Source organism: Neophocaena asiaeorientalis, unplaced genomic scaffold (genome assembly GCF_003031525.2).
Source record: "Neophocaena asiaeorientalis asiaeorientalis breed wild unplaced genomic scaffold, Neophocaena_asiaeorientalis_V1.1 scaffold143, whole genome shotgun sequence".
Lineage (NCBI taxonomy): Eukaryota > Metazoa > Chordata > Mammalia > Artiodactyla > Phocoenidae > Neophocaena > Neophocaena asiaeorientalis.
The window spans coordinates 6,507,376-6,526,024 of record NW_020175536.1 but is presented as its reverse complement, the minus strand read 5'-3'; the positions used below and the strand labels follow the sequence as shown (position 1 = coordinate 6,526,024).

At 38.6% G+C, this 18,649-nt stretch overlaps 1 protein-coding gene and 1 pseudogene across 1 annotated transcript in view; one reads left to right on the top strand and one right to left on the bottom strand.

Annotated features, from left to right (window-relative positions):
* Nucleotides 1–2,846: 2,846 nt before the first annotated feature.
* On the bottom strand, nucleotides 2,847–3,911 carry LOC112390361 (heterogeneous nuclear ribonucleoprotein A1-like; annotated as a pseudogene).
* Nucleotides 3,912–4,325: 414 nt separating this feature from the next.
* The window catches only part of NAALAD2 (N-acetylated alpha-linked acidic dipeptidase 2), a 48,724-nt gene continuing 34,400 nt past the window's right edge, over nucleotides 4,326–18,649 (top strand). The window contains exons 1-5 of the mRNA XM_024731265.1: nucleotides 4,326–4,598; nucleotides 5,278–5,389; nucleotides 16,349–16,535; nucleotides 17,646–17,747; nucleotides 18,452–18,577. Of these exons, the coding sequence (XP_024587033.1) occupies nucleotides 4,517–4,598; nucleotides 5,278–5,389; nucleotides 16,349–16,535; nucleotides 17,646–17,747; nucleotides 18,452–18,577 (609 nt within the window). The 5' untranslated portion in view covers nucleotides 4,326–4,516. The remainder of the gene's footprint in view (nucleotides 4,599–5,277; nucleotides 5,390–16,348; nucleotides 16,536–17,645; nucleotides 17,748–18,451; nucleotides 18,578–18,649) is intronic.

Here is an 18,649-nt window from a genome sequence, read left to right as displayed (position 1 = left end):
CTTCTCATTGTTGTAGGCTTCCTAAAGGCAAGGACCATGTCTTCAGAATTTTTCACAATGTCTGGAATGCTATAGCCTCATTGAATGACGAATAATCTAATTTTAATTTGGGAGTATTGATCAAGTTGGGAAACTGTGCTAATTAATACACTGATCTCATCTATTCATCAACATATAATTAGCTATAAAAATTGAGATAGGAGTAGGAAAAAAACAAATTTCACAAATAACTTAGTCATTTTTTTTTTAACATGTATAGATGGGAGAGACCCAGAAGAATTGAGCAATTCCCCCAAATGGTCAAAACCCTCGCCTTAAATACCATCTTTAGCGAAAGACAAAAGGGGGAAGTAGTTTGGGACTTCAAAGGGGAGGAAAGTAATTCACATGGAGATAGAAAGCAGATGTGTAGTAAAAAAAAAAAAAAGTTTGCTGAGCCAGGCAGAGACAATGGGACACAGAGGAATTTTAACAGATTTTTCCAGGTTCCTTCCAGTGTACCACACCTATTCATCCTATAGTTATCTATTTGATATCTCCATTCCTGCAACAGGTCCTCTAACTACATTCTTTTAGACAGTTAGGAGGAAGATCAAAGTTTATTCCTGAGTCTTTGGGGCCTTCATTGTTTTCATCTAGAAATAGTACCCATGCCAAAGAGACATTTTGAGGTGGCAAATTTTGCTCTACTACAGTCCTGCCTTTGAAACTTCTTTTAAGAGATTTCACAGTCCAGAAGTTGGGTTGATAGATTGCTTTATCTCACTGAGCCATTTTCTTAGTTCTGACAATAGGTCAGATCAGTTACTCATTTCAGGAGGCAGTGATGCAAGTGGGCTCGCAAAGTTAGCCCTATAGGGTGTAAGTAATCAGGTATTTAATAAGATGCGTTTCTACGGAGACAAAAGAAAAACAAAGGTTAATGGTTGGAGCGAATTGTAAACCCAGTGTCTGAGTCCTGAGAGTTGCCAGTGGAGAAGATTTCTAGATCTCAAGGTTGAAGCATCTTTTGTAGTTTGAAATGTCTCTGATGATGTCATCAGGTGTTCAGGTAAACTTTCTGAGTGGCTTACAAAGTGACAGGCACAGAGATTGTCTAAACATGGGCTATTGTGGTGATCTCTCTTAAGTTTATATCAAGTTGTTCAGCTTTAGTTCTAAATGATTCCAAGTCAAAAGGGGGAGACAAATTGGAAACATTAGTTTGAACAGTTGTTGCCAAATATTTGAGGAGACTAGAAGAATTCAGAACCCAGTTCAGTTTATAGGTGGAAGAACAAAACTTCAAAGATGATTGATAGGGCTTCCCTGGTGGCGCAGTGGTTGAGAGTCCGCCTGCCGATGCAGGGGACACGGGTTCGTGCCCCGGTCCGGGAAGATCCCACATGCCGCAGAGTGGCTGGGCCTGTGAGTCATGGCTGCTAAGCCTGCGCGTCCAGAGCCTGTGCTCCGCAACGGGAGAGGCCACAACAGTGAGAGGCCCGCGTACCGAAAAAAAAAAAAGATGATTGATAGAACAAAATCTAATATTCATAACTGTGTATTAGAGTTTTTGCTGAAACGCAATTTTTTCTCTTTAAAATCACTCTAATTTCTACCAACGAAAGCCAAATTAAAACTAATTTGTTTGCAAAATAAGTTTAGTTTCATTAAAATTGGCCGATTATTTACTTAAGTCTAGCAAGAATAGCAATTGAGCACATAGGCTCTTTTTTTGGCCACACAGCACAGCATGCAGGATCTTATTTCCCCAAACAGGGATCAAACCTGTGCCCCCCGCAGTGGAAGCATGGAGTCTTAACCACTGGACCACCAGGGAAGTCCCAGACTGAATTTTTAATAGCTCTCAAGGCCAGCAAGCCAGGCCAAGTATTTGCCATCACACTTGCATGTAATACTTATAGATTTGGGTGAATTTCTCTCTTCTTGAGGTTCCCAAAATATCCTGAGGTTCTTGCATCTGCCAGGAAGCGACCATTCTTACTCACCTGGTAAGGCTGCTGGGAACACTGTAAGTAAGCAAGGTACCAGGCTGGTTTTCTAAGGGGCTTTATAGCTTCATAAAGTCAATCTTAGTTCCTTAAAGCTGTCTGGTCATTTCTGATTCAATGCATATTCTCAAATATTGCCTTCCAGTCAAAGCCTTGTTAATGTAAACAGTGTTTCCAATTGTGCCCTGTTACAAGGAGAGGAGATTATTAGTGACTTTATGTAAATACAAAGGTATTATACAAAAGTATAATTTACCAAATTGCGGTATGTCATTACACAAGAGGAAGGGTTTCCTCATATCTGAAAATGAAAGATTAAAAAACCAGTAATATTTCAAACAAAAAGTCATAAAAATTATAATAATATTCATCAGTTCATTCAATCATTAATGTAATTGATTCTTGTTGATCTTGATCTGCTGTTAGCAGTTTTAGGAAGCCATCAGTTTTTCAATTAGAGTTCTATAATTTGTTACCCAGTTCAGTAGTATGATCTGAAAGTTATCAGAAACCTATATTTCTTCTACAAAATTTCTGAAGGAAAAACCATCAAATACATTTATCAACAATTGCAGTGCAAGCAAAAGAAATTAGACTCTCCTGGCAACTTTTTAGGAGCAAAGAAAAGTGCCTTATCTAAGATTATCAGGGCCTCAGACAATGCAGTGAAGATTGGGGGTATAACTGTTATTGGAAAAAGTTAGTGTGCCTGATACACAGTGAGGCCAAATAAACCGAAATTACAATTAGTCACAAATACAGTCCTCAAGTTTTTTTGCCCATACGTATGAGTATTGTCTAAAACGTGTCTTCTTTGTAGCAGCTAGGCCCTGCCACCACTGTGCTTGGCTGAGCTCACAAATCTGTTGTAACCTGTAGCTTCCCTGTCACTTCTCTGGCTCTCCTCTCCTGCTAAGCTTTGTTTCCTGGCAGTAATCAAAACCTTCTGCCACTGCCATAGCTACTGCTGCTGCTGGAACCACCATAGCCACCTTGGTTTTGGGGTTTGGCAAAGTATTGGCCTCTACCACCATAGGGGCCAGAACTTCTGCCTCCAAAGTTTCCTCCTTTCATGGGTCCAAAATTTGAAGATTGATTATTGTGACTGCCAAAATCACTGTAGCTTCCACCACCTCCAAAATTGCTTCCATCATTACCAAATCCATTATAGCCATCCCCACTGCCACCATATCCACCACCACCGCGGCTGCCACCAAAGCCACCTCGACCACTGAAGTTTCCTCCATGACCAAAGCTGTCATTCCCACCAAAACCCCCTCCATGACCATCACCAAAGTTTCCAGAACCACTTCGACCTCTTTGGTTGGATGAGGCACTAGCCATCGGTTGCTTAGATAGGGCTTTCCTTACTTCACAGTTGTGGCCATTCACAGTGTCTGAATGACAATCTTGTCTACAGAGTCATGGTCATCAAAGGTTATGAAAGCAAAGCCTCTCTTTTTGCCACTGCCTCGATCAGTCATGATTTCAATCACTTCAATTTTCCCATACTGTTCAAAATAATCTCTTAGGCGATGTTCTTCAGTGTCTTCTTTAATGCCACCAACAGAAATCTTTTTCACAGTTAAGTGGGCACCAGGTCTTTGAGAATCTTCTCTTGAGACGGCCCTCTTTGATTCCACCACTCTTCCATCCACCTCGTGGGGCCTTGCATTCATGGCCGCATCCACCTCCTCCACAGTGGCATATGTGACAAACCCGAAGCCCCTGGAGCGCTTGGTGTTTGGATCCCTCATTACCACACAATCTGTGAGCGCTCCCCGCTGCTCGCAATGGCTCCTCAGACTCTCATCGGTTGTTTCAAAGCTCAAACCTCCGATGAAGAGCTTCCGCAGCTGTTCGGGCTCTTTGGGTGACTCTGACTTAGACATGACGGCAGTGGAGGTGGGGGGAGACGTCAACGATGCTTACTCGGCGGCGTCCACGAGCAGAAAGGAGTAATCTACCGAACGTATCTCCTGTCAGTTTTGAGGTTGTAATGTGGTTAAGAAACTAATGTGTTATCACAGAGCAGCCAGGACCAGAAATGCTGCCCAAGTGTGACCAGTTATAAATTAGTCAGAATCTGGCAGCAGGGCAATAAACAGGGAAGAAAAAGCTGTAGTTAGATGCATCTGGCAGCTCCTGGAATGAAGCTGGTAAGCAGACTTCTTCAGGGAACAAGCAGGGACATTTTTAGTAGTCCCCCCGGACGCAGACTTTGTCCAGGATCAACAGAATGGGCGTTGCCTGCCAGCAAGCAGAATGTGTCCTCCTCCTGCAGGGCTTCCTCTCTCCCCTCGAGGCCCCCTGGAGATCGCAGGAGCCAGGAGTTTGGGGCCGGTTTCCATTCGCCTCTGGACCCACCTGGAGAGCAGAGGCAGGGCTTTGAGGAAGGTCAGCGGAGGCCACGGTCTGCCGCAACCTGGGCGTTCCCCGCGTTCCCGGGCGTTCTCTCTCTGTTCGCCCTCATTCCCGAGGCTCGCTCCGGTAGCCGGCACCTCCTGCTCAGTCCCGAGGAAGCCATGGCCGAGTCCAGGGGTCGTCTATACCTCTGGATGTGCTTGGCTGCAGCGCTGGCATCTTTCCTGGGTGGATTTATGGTGGGTAAGTGTACCGACCCCTTCCCCGGATCCCTCCAGCCTCCCCGGAGGAAAGCGGTAGAACCTGGGGCTGAAGAGCTGGGCTGCGCGCTGGGCGCCGGGCCGGCTGAGCTCCTCGAATTTCAGCCCAACCGGAAACTGAATGGAATGCATTTCGGTCTTCCTAATAAAGTGTGCCAGACATTCAAATTTATTAAATGCTCGCTGAGTTCAGGGTACTGTTAAGGGCTGTTAAGACAATTTAGAGTTGCCACTATCCGCAGGGGTCAAAAAGATGATTTAATTTCCAAGACCACTAATGAGTCAAAACTTTCAACTGCCCTTCTGTAATCATTTATTACATAAATATTTGTCGAATGCTCCCTGTGTGTCAGGCACTGTGCTATGAACTTAACCCCTATGGGAGAACAAGAAAGATAAAGACCCGTGCCTTGATGCATAACTCATGGGAAAATGAAAAGAATAGCCCTCACCTAAAACTTGTTTAACCAACTCAAAGTTACACATCAGAATTTGAAGGTTTTCTGCATTTGGTATGAATTTTTTGTAAAGCTCACCATGATCTGTTTCTTAGGTAAGGGCTTTTTTTTTTCCTTCTTCCCCTTTGGCTTCTAGTTTTTATAAAAGTCAAAAGCAATTTCTTGTGTATGTAGTATGCATATGTGTATGTATTCTCCTCCCAGGCTGGCTTAGTAAGCCTCTCAAAGAAACAACCACTTCAGGGAACACTCACCAAAATCTAAGGTGGAAACTGGTGTCTGAGATGAAAGCTGAAAATATTAAATCATTTCTTCGGTAAGTTTGTTTTGTATACTTGATCTTAAAAATGGTGTTTAAAATATTGCAGAGTGAGAACTGTATGAAAACTGATGTTATTCATGTGGGTAACCTTTGTGTGAAATTATATGATATCACATTAATTCATGGTAGTTTAAATGTTCCTTTATTCCACTCTTGGAGTCAAATCTACTTGAATGTTGAAGGAGCCTTTCTTCCCCAACTTCATCTGCAGAAAAAGTATCTGGTTACTTTATTAAGAGATGTTTCAACTTCATGTACTTTGGACTGCAGCTCAATGTTATTCTTTGTTCCCCGTGCCTGGGTTTAATCAGGAATTTTATTTAAATGTCATATTCTGCCAGGAAGAGGAAGATGGTTGTAAACTCTGATTTAGAGGAAAGGAGATTAAAATTTCAGATTCTGTCCACTACAAATTAAACCTTTATCCCGTGTTGCAAATTTAAGTAACACAAATAGGACAAAGTGAAAGCAAAAGGATCAGTGCAAACCCGCCAGTCTCTTGGCAAGAGGAGGAGTGACATTCATCCAGGGGAGTGATTATGAATTCCTTGAAGGCAGTTATGACATTTATTTCTATATTCCGACTCTTTCAAAGGAGTATCATTAAAAAAAATTTATTGAATCATAATTTACGTAAAATAAGCTGCATCCATATAACGCCTACGATTTGAGGGTATCGACAGATGCACAATACACTCAGCAAACGACCTCCTCAATTAAGATACAGAAAATTTGCATCATGCCTTTGCAGTTTATTCCTCCCTTCAACTCCCTTCCTTTGGACTCCTTCATATTTTCTAGAACTTTATATAAATAGAATCATACAGAATGTGCTTTTTCGTGTCTTTCTCTCAGCATAATGAAGGATTTTGGAATTCATCCAGGTTGTTGCACGTATCTGTAGTTTATTGCTTTTTATTGCTGAGTAGTATTCTATTGAATGGAGAGACTCCAATATGTAGTTGATGGATCTCGGGTTGTTTTTAGTTTTTCATTATTGTGAACAAAGTTGCTATGAGCATATGTTTACATATGATTTCATTCCTTTTTGAATGGCTGTGTTGGATGATAAGCACGTGTTTAACTTTTTAAGAAAATGGCAAACAGGTTTCAAAAGTGGTTGTACCATTTTACATTCCTAACTTAGTATTGTCAGTTGTTTTCATTTTAACCATTTTAGTGGGTGTGTACTAGTATCTCATTGTGGTTTTAATTTGCATTTTCTTTTTTTTTTAACATCTTTATTAGAGTATAATTGCTTTACAATGGTGTGTTAGTTTCTGCTGTATAACAAAGTGAATCAGCTATACATATACATATATCCCTATATCTCCTCCCTCTTGTGTCTCCCTCCCAACATCCCTATCCCACCCCTCTTCTCATGCACTTATTGGACACTTGCATGTCTTGTTTTATAGAGTCTCTGTTCACTTTTTAAATTGTTTTGATTTATTATTGAGTATAGGAGTTCTTTCTTTATACATTCTTTTGTCAGACATTTTTGTGAATATTTTCTTCTGTTCTATGGTTGGCTTTTTTTGTTTTCCTAGTGGAGTTTTTGAAGGGCAGAGATATTTAATTTCGATAAACTCCAGTTGAACAATTTTTGTCTTATGTTTCATACTCTGTGTCCTATCTAGGCCTATGAGAAGTTGTGAAGATTTTCTTATATTATTTTTTTTTAGAAGTTTTGTAATTTTAGCTTGCACATTTAGGTCAATGATCCACTTCAAGTTAATTTTTGTGTGTGGTATGATGTAAGAGTTGATGACTTTTTAAATACAATTATTTAATTATTCCTGCAAGATTTGTTTAAAAACTTTTCTTTCCCTGTTGAATTGCTTTGGTACTTGGTCCAAAATCACTTGACCATAAATCCATGGCCTGTTTTATTGATTTTATATTTTCTTCTATTGATCTATTAATCTATATACCTCAGTACCACACTATCTGGTTTAGTCTAGCTTAATAGTAAGTCTGAAAATCAGGTAGAGTTAATCCTACAAATTTTTCTTTTTAAAAATTGCTTTGACTGTTTTAAGTCATTTGCGTATCCAAATAAATTTTAGAATCAACTTCTCAATTCCTACCAAAAAAAAAGCCTGCTGGAACTTTGATTAAAATTGCATTGAATCTGTAGATAAATTTGGAAGAGTCTTTCAGTCTCTTCATTCATCATAGGGATGTACTACAGTTTAACTTTTCACCCACTGAAGGACATTTGTTTTGCTTCCACTTGTTGGCTATTATGAATAAAGCTGCCATTAACATTCATGTACATCTTTTATGTAATCATAGGTTTTCATTTTTCTGGGATAAGTACCCCCGAGTGAAAATTGCTTGTTTGTAGGAAAAGTACACTTTTAGTTGTTGAAGAATCTGCCGAACTATAGTATAGCTGTATCATTTTATATTTTTCATTGGAATTATTACTCTTTTTAATTTTACCCATTCTGACAGGTGCATAGAGATACCTTATTATGGTTTTAATTTGCATTCCCTAGTACCTAATGATATTGAACATCTTTTCCTGTGCTTATTCACCATCTGTATACCATCTGCAGTGAAATGTCTGTTCATGCCTTTGACCTATTCACTATTTGGATACTTTTTTTTTTTTACTGAGCTTTGAGGGTTCTTTATATTTTCTATATACAAGTCTTTTGTTGGCTTTGTGGTGTACAGATATTTTTCCTAGTCTGTTTTTTGTCTTTCCACACCTTAACTGTGTTGTTTGCACATCAGAAGTGTTTAATTTTAATAAGGTCTAATTTATCAATTTTTCATTCTATAGATCACGCTCTTGGGTTCATATCTAAGAACTTTTTGTCTAGCCCTAGATCCCTTTTCTCCTCTTTTTACCCCCAAATTTTATAGTTTACATTTTACAATATATTTTGTGATTCATTTTAGAGTTAATTTTTGCATAAGGTGTAATGCTTGGTTGAGGGTCATTCTTTTTTCACCTGTAGATGTCCGGTTGCTCTAGCCCCATTTGTTGAAAGGCTATCCATTGCTTTTGCTCCTTTGTCAGTAATCATTTGGGCATATCTGTGTGAGTCTCTTTGAGTTCTCTGATGCTCTGCTGATCTATGTGTCTATTCCCTGCCAGCACCATGTTGTCTTGATTACTGAAGTTATGTAGTAAGCCTTAACAATGCATAGGGTGATTCATCCCACTTTATTTTTCTATATCATTTGCCTATTCATATAAAATATAGAATAAATATATCTATATCTAGAAAAATCCTTGATGAGATTTTGATAAGAATTGCTTTAATCTTACAGAGCAATTTAGGGGCACTTCATAGTTTTACTATGTCTCAACTTTCCATCCATGATTATGGTAAGTCTCTACAATTATTTAGGTCTTCCTTTAACAACATTTTGCAATTTTCAGGATGCAGATCTTGTATATGTATTGTTACCTTTATATTGAAGTATTTCATTTTCTTTGCAGCAGATGTAAAATCATATTGTGTTTAATTTCAGTTTTCACATGTTTGTTGCTACTATATAGAAATACTGTTGATTTTGCATTCTGTGGCTTGTCTAAACTCATGTGTTAGTTCTAGGAGTGTTTGTAGACTCATTAGGATTTACTTTCTATGTAGAAAATCAGGCCGTCTTCAAATAGGGACCATTTTATTCCTCTGTTTTCACACTGTATGCCATATATATATAGTCCTTACTGTGCTGATTGTAGTTCCAGTACTGCATTGAGTAAAAGTGATGAGAGCAAACATTCTTTCCCTATGTCTGATCTTAGTGGGAAAGCATTCAGAGTTTCCCCATTAAGTGTGATGTTATATGTAGATTTTTTGTAGATATTCTTTACTGACTTAAGGAAATGTCCCTCTATTCCAAGATTGCTAAGAGGTTTGTTGTTTTTTTTTAAAATCATGAATGGGTATTAAATATTGTGTCAACTGGAAAAGAGAAAAAAGCACAACATGAGACAGCTGTGAGTTCACTGTTATTTGGGGACTTACAGAGGACTATACCCAGGAGACATTCTCTCAGATAACTCTGCAGAACTTCTCCCAAGAGGTGGAGGTGGGGATGAGTGGAGGTCCAGGTCCATATATATATGATTTTAGTGAAGGGGGTGCATGCAATCAAGCGCACATCTTGGTACACGGTTGCTACTAGTAACAAGAAGGTTGCTGCTAGTCACAAGGAGCAGATACCTCCGTTAATAATTTTAGTGCTTTTCTATGTATGAGAAGATACAAGAAATTGGGTAAATAAAATTTTCTCCTGAAAATATCTAACTATCTGAAGGCCTGTTCTGCCAGTTTTTCCCAGAGCATAGAGTATCTCATTCCTGATCTCCACCCTGAATTCCTTTCAGAGTGTGTTGGAGATCAGCAAATGCAGTGGCTGAGCTAATCCTTGTAGAGCCAGATGGCCAGTGACACACTTTAGTTGGAAGTTGTAAAATGGTTTTGCTCCCAAAATCTTGGCTCCCTGTACATCAATGGTGAGATGAGATACAGAGGCAGAGTTCTGGAGGAAAAAGAAAGGGTGGCTTTATTATTTGCCAGGCCAAGAAGGGAACACAGCAGGCTAGCACCTCAGGAACTGTGTCCCTCTCCCTGGGGAATAGGGAGAGGTCTTATAGTCAGGGCTCCTGGTCAGGGGTCTGTGATAAGGATCAAGGCAGTAACAGTCCTGCATTCTTCTTTCTTCTGCAGAGTTTCAAAAGGGTGGGGTTTCTGACAAGATTAGGGTGTGTGCAGGGCCTCAGGTGGTTTCCTGGCTGCTCCTCCTTTGATTTGCAACTGTTGGAAGGTCGTGGAGGCTGGAGTCTTGCCTACAGGAAATGGTAGACAAAAAGGCCTCTGTGCCTGGAAGCCGGTAGGGCCCCCCGCTCAGTTTCAGTTTTTCTGCAACAATTTATATGATCATATAACTTTTCTTGTTTTCTGCTTTAGCGGATTACTATGGTGATTCCTTTATTTCTTCATTGACTTTTTGGGGGGATAAAATTCTGTCAAGAATAGTCTTACAATCTCCTCCAGGAATGTGAAATTGTCTATTTCCCCCATTAATTCTGTTAATTTTTGCATTATGTATTATGAAACTCATTTATTAGACATATACACATTAATATTATGTCTTCAAGACAGAACTAACCTTTTATCTTTGTGAAATGTTCTTTATCTTTGGTAATAATCTCTATATTTAAGCATATTTTATTTGGTATAAATTAAGCCACATTTGCATGATATTGTATTCTTCCATCCAGTTACTTTTAAAATGTACCTTCTATAGAGAGCATGTAATCGCCACTTGCTATTTTATTAATTTTGGAATCTGTGCCTTTTAATTTGAATATTTAGTCTGGTAACATATAATGTAACTTGATATGGTTAAACGTAGGCCAACCCCTTTACTGTTCTCTGTTTGCTCCCTTTATTTCTGTTCCTTTACTTCTCATTTTCTGCTTTTTTTTTTTTTTGGTAGCGGGGAGAGTATTTGAAATTTTATTTCATTTCAATTTATCTTTTGGCTATATACCTCTTTGCATTGATTCTTTTTTCTTTTCTAGTAATTACTCTAGCGATTACATTATACTTGTCTAACATTTCACTATATTTTTAAAGTTACTACTCTACCATTTAACATGAAACGCAGAAAACTCACATTTCTGTATGTCCAGTTACCATCTTTCTATCATCCTTTATATGATAGTTGTTGAAAGTATCATATACACATACAATGTAAACCTAACAAAACAATGTTATAATTTTTTTCTTTGAACAGTTATACCTATTGAAAGGCAATTAAGAGTTAAATATCTGAGAAATGTAAAATATTATTTTTTATTGCTTCCAGTATCTTTATTTGTTTCTGAAAATTTAGGTTATCCTGTGGTATATCTATTTAGTCTGAATAACTTTCTTAAGCATTTCCTGTAATGTCGGGTCTGGTGTTGACAAATTCTCTTAGTTTTCCTTTGTCTATAAAACATTTATTTCATCTTAATTCTTGAAGAAAATTTCTCTTGGATATAGAATTCTGAGATCACCTTGTTTTTTCTCCTTTCAGAGCTTTAAATATATTTTTTTTTACTGTCATCTGGCTGGTAGTGGCATCCAGTGAGCAGGCCACAGTTATTTAAGTTATATATCATTTTTGTCTTTAATTTTCAGCAGTTTAATATGTGCCTAGGCATAGTTTTCTTCAAATGTATTCTATTTAAGTCTCTCTGAGCTTTTTTTTTTGTGTGTGGTATGCGGGCCCCTCACTGTTGTGGCCTCTCCTGTTGTGGAGCACAGGCTCCGGACGCGCAGGCTCAGTGGCCGTGGTTCACGGGTCCAGCTGCTCCGCGGCATGTGGGATCTTCCTGGACCAGGGCACGAACCCGCGTCCCCTGCATCTGCAGGTGGACTCTCAATCACTGCGCCACCACGTAAGCCCCTCCCTGAGCTTTTATTCTTTTATTTTTGGCCACACCACATGGCATGCGGCATCTTAGTTCCCCAACCAGGGATTGAACCCATGCCCCCTCCAGTGGAGGCATGGAGTCTTAACCACTGGACCACAAAGGAAATCCTCTCTGAGCTTTTTGACTTTGTAAACTTTTGTCTTTCACTACTTTAGGAACACTACTTTTTGTTCTTTCTTTTTTTTTTTGAATATTTATTTGTTTGTTTCTTTATTTATTTGGCTGCTCCGTGTCTCAGTTGCGGCATACAGGATCTTTTAGTTGCAGCATGTGGACTTCTTAGTTGTGCACACGAACTCCCAGTTGCTGCATGCATGTGAGATCTAGTTCCCCAACCAGGGATCAAACCTGGGCCCCCCACACTGGGAGTGTGGAGTCCTACCCACTGGACCACCAGGGAAGTCCCCTGTTCATTATTTCTTGAAAATTTTCTGCAGCATTCTTTCTCTTCTCTCCTTTTGAGACTCCAATTAAACCCTAGAATCAAATGAACAAGGTGAAGTTCATATGGTGTAGTATATTTCCTCCCCATCTGTCCTGTGATTTGATGTGATCACAAAGTTCGATCTTACTTTTGATGGATGAACTATAGCAAGCTGAAGTAGAGGAATGAAAACAGCTATACTCTTTCTTAGAAATTTGAGCTGATTTATGACTGAGGCACAGAGGTATCAGGAAAGCTTAATCAAAATGTCTGTTTTGAGGTGCTTGTTTGGAGATAGAGGAAAAGAATCTATAGGCAGTAGGGTGGATGTCATTTGAAGAAAGTCTCATTCTATATTTCTCATGCAATACATGAAAATAGCCAATTGTCTTATCAAGTAAGACAGAATGCTTATATTTAAAAATGTGGGGAATTCCCTGGTGGTCCAGTGGTTAGGACTCAGTGCTTTCACTGCTGTGGCCCGGGTTCAATCCCTGGTCAGGGAACTAAGATCCTGCAAGCTGCTCAGAGTGGCCAAAAAAATAAATAAAATAAAACAAAATAAAAATGTGTAAAAGACCAGGTGAAATGTAAACACTGTTGAACTCTGTCTGCAGCATATCATAGTGTCCAGAAGAAATTACCTAGAAAATTATCAATACATGAGGTGCCAGAAGCAAAACTTGGTGGTGCTCTTGACCAAACATTAAAATTTATGTCTTTATTTTCTCTCTCCTTTGCTTTAATGTATAATATAGCATAAGGTGATAAGTTATGTATGAATAGTTTGCATGATGTCATCTTGTTAGAGTTGGCTTTTCTTTTCTTTACATCTAACTGAAGACAGAAGTTGCATACCAAGAATGACGACAAGAATCGAGGTAGAGTGAAAAGCGTTGAATTAGGAGCCCAAGACTTTAGTGAGTGAAGAGGGAGTGATCCACATTTTTGACAGCACCTAGAAGGCATAGTAGGTGGTGACTTTTGGTATGAGTTTTAAAAGTTTTTTTTTTTTTTTTTTTTTTTTGCGGTACGCGGGCCTCTCACTGTTGTGGCCTCTCCCATTGCGGAGCACAGGCTCCGGAAGCGCAGGCTCAGCGGCCGTGGCTCACGGGCTCACGGGCTCACGGGCTCACGGGCTCAGCCGCTCCGCGGCACGTGGCATCCTCCCGGACCGGGGCACGAACCTGCGTCCCCTGCATCGGCAGGCGGACTCCCAACCACTGCGCCACCAGGGAAGCCCAGGAGTTGTTATTTTTGAGAGAAGATAAAGGAAAAATATTTGAAAGAGCCCATGGAGAGTAAGCAGGACTCCTCCTCAATGATCATCTGGGCCTGAGGTATGTGGAAGCATGAGCAGGGTCCCCCAAAGAAACCAGTTAAGTCAAAGAAGTCAAGTAAACATTCAGGAACGGGCCGAGGAAATAGAATTGATTGATTATAGAATAGAGATTTATGACCAGTGAAAGAGTCTCCCAGGGAAAGGAAGGTTTCAAGATTGGTTTAAAGGGATTAATGTAGTGGGAAAAAGTTGATTTCTCCCCAGCCACTTCCTTTTTGACAGAGCCTCAACTGCTCATGTTCACACTCCTTAAGGGGGACCTGTGTTCAGTGAGGGTTACCTTCCATCCAGCCCAAGAATCTGGTCTATAATCCAATCATTATAACTTCCTTCTGACAAGGGTTAGTTGGAGGAGGGGTATATGACCCTATTATCCCTGATGAAATGGGAGAAAAATTTAGCTGAGATCCTCTACAAAAAGTTTTCCTTTGTTGAAAGAAACACAAAAGAGGAAATAGCTTTTCTTGTTTGTACTTGCTTCTCCTGAATGTTGCAGCATGAATATATGATGCCTGAGCTGCAGTGTCCCACTTGGGACCATAAAGAGAAATTCAGTAAAGTTATTCCCTGTTGCTTTTTGTTTTTTGCACTTGTCTTTCATTTCAGTGGGTTGCCTAAAAGATGGGAGGCAAAACTTCATGGTTAATCCTCCATCTTAAATGAAGGAAATATACTTATTTTTTTGCTAATTGTAAGAATATTATTTGCTCACTACAGAAAATAAAACAATAATGAGTTATATGAAGTAGAATTTTATTTTTAAAATAAATTTATTTATTTATTTGTTTTTATTTTTGGCTGTGTTGGGTCTTTGTTGCTGAGTGCGGGCTTTCTCTAGTTGTGGCGAGCGGGGGCTACTCTCTTCGTTGCGGTGTGCGGTCTTCTCATTGTTGTGGCTTCTCTTGTTGCGGAGCACGGGCTCTAGGCCCGCGGGCTTCAGTAGTTGTGGCATGTGGGCTCAGTAGTTGTGGCATGTGGGCTCAGTAGTTGTGGCTTTTGGGCTGTTGATTTGCGGAGCACGGGCTCTAGGCCCGCGGGCTTCAGTAGTTGTGGCATGTGGGCTCAGTAGTTGTGGCATGTGGGCTCAGTAGTTGTGGCTTGTGGGCTGTAGAGCACCGGATCAGTAGTTGTGGCGCATGGGCTTAGTTGCTCCGTGGCATGTGGGATCTTCCCGGGCCAGGGATCAAACCCATGTCCCCTGCATTGGCAGGTGGATTCTTAACCACTGCACCACCAGGGAAGCCCTGAAGTAGAATTTTAAATATCCCTAGCCTCAGTGGTTTTACTATGCATGTAAAATAACTTCTGTCTACAAACACATTAATATTTTTTTACAAATATTGTACAATATTAAATATCAGTAACTTGCAGCTTTGATTTAATGATATAGAAGTGGAAAGCTTCACAGAGGAGAATATGCTTGGAGAGTCCTAATGGATGATTAATAGCCTACGGGGGGGGGAAGGTGAATGACTAGCAGTGGTGATACAGGGAGATTCATGTAAATAGGATGATATTTATATCTGAGAGATCTTGTGCAAAGGCTAACAATGGTGGTCATTTTAGGAGACCAATTAGCATATTAAATGATATAGAGTGAAGAAGTTTATAAGGTGAGTGGTGGGAAATGAAGCTGGAAAGGTGAAACAGTGGATTAGTTGAAAAAGGGCACAAATGCCATGCCTAGTGTGAACTTTATAATGTAGAAGATAGAAGGGTTTTATAAGCAGTTGATCAAAATGATCAGATGAATGATTTAAAAATAACCCAATTTCTCAAGGTCAGACAACTGCAACTTTCAGATGCCAGCCCTGGCATTTAATACTTAGGAAATTATGGACAAGGTATTTAACTACTCTCTGTTTCCTTATTTGCAAAACGGGGACAATGGCAGAAGGGTGGTGAGGATTGATTGAGAAAGCCCATGTGAAATACCTGGTCCAGTTCCTGGCATATAGTAAGTTTTCAATAAGTACTGGTTTTTCTTTACTGTCTGTCTATTTTGCTTGTACTATGGTTGATTAAAAAAACAATCTATGAAAGTATCATTACCCTACTTATGGAGGGAGAGGGTTTGGGAAACTTTTAAAATATTATTTACGTCAAGCCAAGTGAATTTCATTCAGAACTATGTTTGTGAAGTCATTTAACTGTTCCAAATCATTTAGACTCAGAACCTAGAGAACATTGCTCAAATTCAGTTCAACAAACCTGTATTGTGTAATTCCTGGGTAACAGGCCAGTATTGAGCATTAGAGAATATACAAATAAAAATGCATGGACTCTAGCTTCAATGAGATAAATAGACAACTGCGTACAATAGGATGAAAACAGCAGTAGAAGTGTATGTTAACAAGACTGCCCAACTGGTCTCTGGCAAACATTATGATCTGTTTTTCAGAATGTCCTCATTTCCTGTTAAGCAGCAAGAAGTTAGCACCGCTGATGTAGACGCATGCCATCCTTCCAGCATGTTTTCTCATACCTGAACCTCTGCTGATTGAATGTGTTCACCATGGGATGTGTTCTTTTCTGTGGGAACATAGTGTGAAAACTGCAGTTACACACAAATATTTAAAAACTGGCATATCTAGAAAGCTCTAGCTGGGTTTTTTATATCCCTGTTATAGAAATGATAACTTAATGCCTAAAATATGAGTTATGCATCTAGAATAGTTCTTAGGTACATTTTCTGAATATAGTCTTTAACTCCTCCTTTTATTTTCATGTTAGTTCTTTTACAGAGCTACCTCATCTGGCAGGAACAGAACAAAATTTGCTGCTGGCCAAGAAAATCCAAACCCAGTGGAAGAAATCTGGACTTGATTCAGCCAAGTTGGTTCATTATGATGTTCTCCTGTCTTACCCTAATGAGACAAATGCCAACTACATATCAATCACGGATGAACATGGAAATGAGGTGATTGTTTTACAATATTGTGTTACTTTCAGGTGTATAGCAAAGTGATTTAGTTTTTTTTTAATATATATATATTTTTAGATTATTTTCCATTATAGGTTATTATAAGATATTGAATATTGTTCCCTGTGTTATACAGTAAATCTTTGTTGCTTATCTACTTTATATATAGTAGTGTGTATCTGTTAATCCCATACTCCTATTTTATCCCTCCCCCTCTTCCCTCTTTGGTAATCATAAGTTTATTTTCTATGTCTGTGAGTCTTTCTCTTTTGTATATAGATTCACTTATATTATTTTTTAGATTCCACATATAGGTGATATCATATATTTGTCTTCCTCTTTCTGACTTACTTCACTTAGCATGATATTCTCTAGGTCTACCCATGTTGCTGCAAATGGCAATTTCATTCTTTTTTATGGCTGAGTAATATTCCATTGTATATATAAACCACATCTTATTAAAAAAACAGTCTGTTGATGGGCACTTGGGTTGTTTCCATGTCTTGGCTATTGTAAATAGTGAACATTTGGGTGTATGTACCATTTTGAATTAGATTTTTTGTCTTTTTTGGATATATGCCCAGGAGTAGGATTGCTGAATCATATGGTAGCTCTATTTTTAGTTTTTTAAGGAACCTCCATACTGTTCTCCATAGTGGCTGTACCAATTTACATTCCCACTAACAGTGTAGGGGGGTTCCCTTTTCTCCACACCTTTTCCAGCATTTGTTTTTTTTTTTATTTTTTTTGAAGTATAGTTGATTTACAGTGCTATGCCAATCTCTGCTTTACAGCAAAGTGACTCAGTTATACACATAGAGACATTCTTTTTTTTATATTCTTTTCCATTATGGTTTTTTCAAGCATACGTTGTTTGTAGACTTCTTGATGATAGCCATTCTTACCACTGTGAGGTGATACCTCATCGTGGTTTCCATTTACATTTCTCTGATGGTTAGCAATGTTGAGCATCTTTTCCTGTGTCTGTTCAACATCTGTATGTCTTCTTTGGAGAAGTGTCTATTTAGGTCTTTTGCCCACAAAATGCATTATTCCTTAATAGCAATCCGAAATAATTCTAACTTCATGTGTTTCAATTCTTGATAGATTTTCAATACATCATACCATGAGGCACCACCAGATGGATATGAGAATGTTAAAAATATTGTACCACCCTATAATGCCTTTTCACCGCAGGGCACACCAGAGGTAAAATAAAAGACATTTTTTATTCAACTCTTTAAATCTTTTTTAAAGAAACCTATGTAGAGGACTAAAACAAAGATTAGGTGGATCATACATGCTAATTCATACTTTGAGGTTTGATGCTATACACAGCCTTCCTAAAAATACTTTTTAAAAAAGAAAAAGAAAAAAATAAAGAAAATAAGTACATGAAAATTGGACCCTGATAAGCAGATGTCACTCTTTGAAATAATTAAGAAACTGCTGAACATGTCTTTAATTCAGTGATGACAATAGATGGTTTTCAAGCTTTTTTCTTTTGTTCATAGTCTGACTTTGTTATAGATTTATAGATCTGAATTTATAAATCATACCACAGAAATTCTTAAATTAATACCATGGTTGGAAATCAAACATAGTTAAGATTTTAAAAATTACTTTTATTTATCCTATTTCCCATGGCTCAGGATATGCTAATAATTTCCTCAAGACAGAGCACACTGTCTAAGATGTTTTACATATTGTCTTTTTTTTTTTTTAACTTTCAGGATACTGAAATATTTTTAAAGACTTCTACAGAATTAGCATGGATCTGTTTATTAAGCCCAAGACAGGAAAGATAACTTTTGATGATGCAGTATTGCGGAGCAAACTTATTCTTTGGTTTACTCTATAATTATAGCAGTATCATGTATTTTTTATTTTGTTTGATTTTTGTTTTCCTACAGGGAGAGCTTGTATATGTGAACTATGCTCGTACTGAAGACTTTTTCAAACTAGAAAGAGAGATGAATATCAACTGCACTGGAAAAATTGTTATTGCAAGATATGGGAAAATCTTCAGAGGAAATAAAGTATTGTGTTATTTGCTTTTCTAGAGGGAAAAAGGATATAACCTGTGAATATAAATGATCATCTTGCATTTT